This window comes from Ambystoma mexicanum, chromosome 11 (assembly GCF_040938575.1).
Source record: "Ambystoma mexicanum isolate Mex_15411 chromosome 11, UKY_AmexF1_1, whole genome shotgun sequence".
In the NCBI taxonomy this organism is placed as follows: domain Eukaryota; kingdom Metazoa; phylum Chordata; class Amphibia; order Caudata; family Ambystomatidae; genus Ambystoma; species Ambystoma mexicanum.
This window is the reverse complement of record NC_090934.1, coordinates 1,058,343,750-1,058,350,461: the sequence shown is the minus strand read 5'-3', so window position 1 is coordinate 1,058,350,461 and position 6,712 is coordinate 1,058,343,750. Positions and strand designations below refer to the sequence as shown.

At 45.9% G+C, this 6,712-nt stretch overlaps 1 protein-coding gene across 4 annotated transcripts in view; it reads left to right on the top strand.

Moving 5' to 3' along the window:
* Nucleotides 1-2,976: 2,976 nt before the first annotated feature.
* Nucleotides 2,977-6,712, top strand: part of TICRR (TOPBP1 interacting checkpoint and replication regulator) — a 1,117,313-nt gene continuing 1,113,577 nt past the window's right edge. For all 4 annotated transcript variants that reach the window (XM_069624305.1, XM_069624303.1, XM_069624304.1 and 1 more), the window contains exon 1: nt 2,977-3,888. In XM_069624305.1, the coding sequence (XP_069480406.1) occupies nt 3,223-3,888 (666 nt within the window). In that variant the 5' untranslated portion in view covers nt 2,977-3,222. The remainder of the gene's footprint in view (nt 3,889-6,712) is intronic.

Below are 6,712 nucleotides of genomic sequence, written 5' to 3'. Positions count from 1 at the left end.
CAGCTTAATTTTCAGTTTTGTCTGGTCATCCCACCCTAGTACTGCTGGGCCTTCTTGACTGAAGTAAACTTTTGTGGTGGTCTTTCTCCCTTTAAACTCCACTTTAACTTTGATATAGCCAAGCAGGTCTATTGACGCGCCACCGAAAACTGTGGGCTTGTGCCGCATGCTGAGCACTTGGACTGTCTCTGCGCCCATCATCTCTTTGTACGTGAGCAGGGGTATTGTGGTTAGGTCAGAGCCTGAGTCGGCCATGACTCTTGTTTCCAGTCTGTTTATTTTGATGGCACAGTGTGGCTTTTCTCTTCTAGCCCGTGGGCTGTTCACCATTATGACGGTAGGCCTCCCTCCTTCATCAGAGTACGATTCCCTCTCTGTATTGTGTTCAGCGTTGACACTAGTGATTTTTTTGTTTCGCCATCGGCACACTATTGAAAAATGTCCAATCTTTTTGCACACTGAGCATTCTTTGTCCCTTGCCGGGCACTCTTTGTCAAAGTCCAAGTGTTTCATGCTGGTGCACCTGTGACATTTCAATGGTTCTTTCCTTGCCCATTTCCCTTCTCTCGTGTCAAGGACCGGCTTCTCCTTCTTTGGGCGGAAAGCAATCGCTTGTTCATTGGCTGGAATGTGCCCACTTGTTTATTCTTTCCTTCTACCTGCTGTCTCTTCTACTGTTCTCGCTATTTCAACCGCTTTCTCCAACTGTAGTTCTTTTTCTAGAAAGAACTTGTCTTGCACCTTTCTGCTGTTGGTATGAACCACCAGCATGTCGCAGATCAGACCTTCTGCGTTGTTTCTGAAGTTGCACAGCGCCGCCAATTCGCGCAGTTTGGTCACATAATCATCTACTGGTGCTGACGCCTCCTGTTTGCGGCTGTAAAACCGTATCCTGTGTAGGACTGTATACTCCTTGCTGGCAAACCTTTTGACTATTCTTCTCATGGCTTCCTTAAATACGTCATCGTTGTCGCCGGCTACTGGCTCTGGGGTGAGACTTTAAAACACTCTCTGTCCTTCGACGCCCAGGGCATTTAGTAGCATCGCTCTGCGTCTCACTGCCGAGTAGCCTGCACCGCCCAAGGCCTCCACATACGTGGTGAATAAGGGTTGCCATTGTGGCCACGGAATGGTAGGCCTACCTGGTGTTTTCAGGAAAGGCAGTGGTGGTATTGTTCCTTGCTTGGCACCGCGTGGGTTTCAGTGGTGATCCTCGTCGCCAATTATGTATAATATAGCTAATGATACTCAGGAGGCTGCGTAGCTGCAGTTCATGTTTCTTTATGCAATCCTGAACTTCAGCTTCTTTACTGCATCACAACTCAGATTACAAAGAATGGGCAAGATGCCCTTCAATTCTGCTCCAGCTAACATGAGTCTCTAGTCTTTACTTAGGCACTTCTCGCCAGACCAATGGAGGAGCACACGGGAGCCGATGTTGCTCCGTGCCTTCCCTCCAGGCGTCTGACGTGCACGAAGAGTGGGAGCCGCATTTCCGCTTCCTGCGCGAGATCTCGCGAGACCGGGAAGTCTCGCGATATCTCTACAACCGGTCTTGAGATCTGTCGCAGATCCTTAGTTTCCACCCACACCTCGATGTGATTGGCACAAAAGGTGTGTTTGTAGTCAATCACATTGAGGTGTGGGCTGATATGGATTAAGGGACACCCCGGAGACTCCACGCTCTTCTCCGTACACCCGGAGAAGAGCATAAAAACCTGGGGTCTCCAGGATAAACCCAGAGACCAGGTATGGCGGGGACCGGTACAACCCACATCAATATGCGTCTTAGGAATCGCACAGCATTATGCAGTACAGGCCCCGGCCTCTGGCGGCAATACAACATTCAAAGCTGGCAGGCAAGAATCATACATGCCAACCCTCCCGATTTGGGCAGGAGACTCCCGATTTTTCCATCAAAAATGTTGCTCATTTTTACTTTGTCCCTCCTAAAATATTTGTAACCTCAATTCAATCCAATGGGAAAATTCCCTTCTCCCGATTTCTGTCACAAAATCTCCCTCCTAGCTGTAGCAAAATGTTGGCATGTATGAAGAATGCACAATCTCGCACAGAAGAAATGCTGCATTTTACAACTTAAGATAGTGTTAGTTTGTGATAAATTAATTATAATATGTGTGTATTTGAAGTAACAGTAACACTTAAACATACATGCCAACCCTCCCGATCTAGGCGGTGTGGCGCTGCCCCTTGAAGGGACGCGCACGCGGCGGCGTGACGTTGCATGGCGCCAAGTGCAGTATAAATAAAGGGGGCGTTCCCGGAAGCATCAGAGCGACCGGGAAGCCCGAACAGTAAGGACATGTGTCGTGTGGTCCTTAAGTGTTCTGGGGCTTACAAACATCGCATGGGGGTCGGGACAAACCCCCAACTGGCGGGAGATTCCCAATTTTTCAGTGAAAAATATTGCTATTTTTCACGCTCTCCGGCCTAAAATATCCTTAGTCCCAATGCATTCCTATGGGAAAATGCATGTCTCCCGATTTCCTTGGGGAAATCTCCCTCCCAGGTATATCACAATGTTGGCATGTATGCTTAAAGCCCCTTCTCCTCCAACCACTTAGCCACTTTCAAGAGTTAGTCCTACTTTTATGTTAATTGCCCTGTCCCGGAATTTTACTTTTTCAAATCTGGTCACCCTATACTTGGACACCTAGACATAATTCTACCTGCCTCCGTGCATTTGATTGTCGCAGTGACCTATTGGTTTTCACGTTTTGATAATTATTTGTTTTTTGTCTGATTATCCATTACATTTATATGAAGATTTTTCAATAATTGTGTATATTCTTCTCTCAAAGGCTTTCATTTAGTGCATATTTTAGGACCTGCGCGTTTTCATTGTGTAACTTGTCTTTTTTCTACACATAAGCGGGCCGCCTGCATTGATTAACTTTAAGGGGAGGTCTAGTTTCGAAAAAGTTTCTCCTGCAGTCAGTCACAACGTACCGTTCCAACAAGGCCTGACTCTAGACTAGAGGGCTGCGGAAGACATGCGTGCTCTGGACGAATCAGACGGACGCATCGTTTGTGTGGACCAATGGCGAGCTCTGGCGAAGCCAGCGCGCGACAGGTTTGATCGCTCGCTCGCAGGGTCGGTCCGACTCTAGTGAACGCGAAGGAAAAAAAATGGCGTCGATGAATTTCGGAGGAGGGTGAGGATTTGGGGTAGCCGATGCTCTTCGGGGTACAGTGGCCGGCATGGCCTCTTCTTACACGGCGGTGCTGCTGCTGGACACTGCCCCCGCGGACCCCCAGCACCACCTGCGCCTCCGGCTGGCTTCTCTGCGGCTCCTGAACTACCTCGGCTGTCGCTTGGGACCTGGCCGGGTTCGATGGGGCTCCCGCTGCTTCGACTCTCACGGGCCCCACGGCAGACCTTCGCGCCTCTGCCGCTTCCGGGAGCTGGGGGCCCGCGACTTCGAGGACCTGGAGGAGGAACTCGAGACTCGGGGAGTCAGGGAGCCCCCTCGGGTCACTCGCACTCAAGCCGCGCCGCCTGCAGCCCTGACGCACACCGCCCTGAAGGAGATCCTACTTGACTACCAGTGGGACCGGCCTGACATAACCTCCCCAGCCAAGCCGGCCCTGCTGCGGAGTAGAGTGAGCAGGCGTGTCCCGTCAGAGGAGTCCATAGCGGGGCATTGCTTCAGCACGGATAGGAGCCACAACGCCGTGTTCCTCCTTTCCCCCTGCCCGCATTCTAGGAGGCAGTTGAGGCGTTTCCTATCCGGCAACGAGGCTCCCATGGACCTGGACGTCACCGGCCCCGAGCTGAGGGACGCGCTGCTGCCCAGACCCCTACAGGACATGCTCAGCAGCAGGAACGTTGGCCTCTATTGGGTTGACACCACGGAGTGGAGCAAGGTGATGTCTATAGTTTGTGGCATTTGTTATAACGCCTAGCTGTTGTGGCCTTGAATCTTCAGATTATATATACATTCCGTAGTCTCAGTAATCCCATCGTAAAACCTTGCATTGCAAGATATTGTTTGTTTATTTCTAATGGGCACCAAACCCAAAGGTAGCAGGGCGCAGCAAAAAGTTGATGCAAAGCTTACATAGTTACAAGTATGATTACAGTGGGACAAATATAGTTACAGGTAAGGTTACAATAGAGAGATATATACAAATGTACAGTTATGGCAGGAAGTTCAAAGGAGGGCAAAATCGAAACAAGCGTTTCAGTGTAATGGAAGGCTTGGCTAAGGCAACTAGGCGAAAATAATACGTCAGCCTGAGTTAGTGGTCAGAGGAGTTGAACAGCTTTATATAATTATTTCTAAAGTGTAAGTATGGTTGATAGCTCTGATCTGTACATTACAATTGTAGGCACTTTTTTTTGTCAACTTTCTCAGAGATTACTGTTTAATAGTTATTTGTAAGGAACTATATGTGGACCGTTCACTTCACGGTGCCACTTGTGGTGTTAGGGGTTGTTGGGTGCTGTTTTTGCGTTGTCGCGAGTAAATGATCGCAGTCATTAAAAGAACTGAATGTAAACGTGTGACTCGGTCAGCTGCACTATAAAGTGGATTGAGAGTGTGTTAAGAGAATTCCTGGAGCAATTGATTTAATTGTGAGCCCTGCAGGTTAAACTGTTAAGCTGTGTGTATACTTGATCTACCATAGCGTGGTCTGTCCAGTTGTGACAAAGCTATTGTTGATTTTGATAACTTTTTGTAAGACTCACAAAAACAAGATTAGTCAGCATATTCCGACCACCCTGGACATAGGCTTGTACTTGGTTCTGTACCTTTGAGAGATGCAAACAGTGACACCTTCTAATGTATAGCTCTGCAGTATGCAACAAACTATCAAATGTTCCAATGGTCCTGTGTCGATTCCTACACGGGTGCACCCAATAACATTCTAATTGAGATACCACACTCCAATACAAGCACAAAGGAATTCTCTTCAGACAGATCCATTGTAAATCCCAAAATCTTTTATTTACTATTTCATTATGTATCATTTTCATAGCAGCAGTCCAAATTAACACATCTTACTTCATTATGAGAATATCACACACAATAATGTACATAACCATTTTCTTAAAACATCATACACATTTTTCAAAATCATGTGATTATGATCGCCTTGCATCCATGTCTTCATTCAACATACTTTCTCTCACACCCAACATGTTTCATTCCTCTCGTGCTCAATGCATTTTTTTTAAAAAGGAAATTCTTCAGGGGAACACTATTGGTATATCCACTGTCTTCTATAACAAAAATAAGTTCTCATCGCTTAATATGGTTTCATGCATTGTCTTCTTAGACACATATGCTGTCTTTAGCGACCTCTTGTTGATCGTTCAATTTCTTTCTCTTATAGGGTTTTATTCGTTTTCAGGTGTAACCTATGGAAATAACACATCAGAAGTTATTGATTACCCACCTGCAACCCGCATTGTTTAAATGCTGTTCACTATTAGCACTTTTGATTTGTGCATGGTGTGCTCTGTCAGGTATAAGGGAGTACACATCACACGACAAAACTAGCCTTCCCATGAGGCAAACTTGAAATAACTTTTGCGCATTGTGTATGATCCATTATGTTTTAAATAAGTAAATGTGTCCTGGTTCTTAAGTCTCAAATACTCGAAAGTTAAATGACACATATGTATGTTTGTAAAGCACCAGTTGGCCTGGGGAGCCAAAAGAAGGTCTTTGTAGGTTGTTGTTTCAAACTAACCAAACTCTCGTAGGCTAGAAACGGGAGCTAAATCGCTCCCAGCTACTTCGAACCATGGCCCACTACACTCCTCTCTTAATCACTGTTCATTCTCTCTACCAATCTGTTTGCATGTGGATGATACCTGTGTGAGCATGCCTAATACGTAGCTGTTAAGAAATGTCTTCACTCTGTGAAGTAAACTGTACCCTGTTATCTGTCACAATCTCCTTGGGAAACATTCATAAAAAAAAATGCCAGGAATTTAATTTCCACAGGGGTGGTAGCCTGTTGCATTTCTCCACTCAACCCACTTTGAATGATTTCTACTAGGGCAAATATGAACTTGCTCCCCTAAACCAGTCCTTGAACCAGTCCCAGTCCCAATATATCTACTACCACTTCAATCAACGGTTCGGGTGGTACTTGCTCCAGTATTGAGTTTCCTTAACTCTCTAAAAGGGCCTTTTATATGCTGGAACCTGTTGCGATTGGCTGTGGCATCCATATTAGGCCCCCAATAACTGTCTCTTGGTGAGGTTATATCCTAGGTGCCTTTCAAGGGCTAATTGAATGATTCTGTCCGATAACCCTAACTGAGGAACTACTTTACATCCTTTCATTAATTAATCCTTGACTTTGTATTGGGGTCCCAATTCCTTCTCCAAAGCCTCTCGCAGTCCACTCTTTGACACATTACATAACGTTATCTGCCAACTTAGCTTGCGCCCATTCTCCCGAGATTTCTGAGACACTTAAACATTTTTCACTACAACATCCCTTTCCGGTAATTCTTCTTCAGTTATGTTTTGTGACTGGTAGGCGATACAATCAGCTGTTGCATTTGTTCCTCTTGGCAAGTATGTCCTGTTTTGATTTATTTCCGAGTGAGAAAACACCCCATGATGTTCGCTCAATAAATAGATCTTTAATACTATACAATCAAAAAAATAAACCTTAAAATTCACAATAAAAACCTTCCTTAGTTTCACAGCGTTGCATAAATACAATC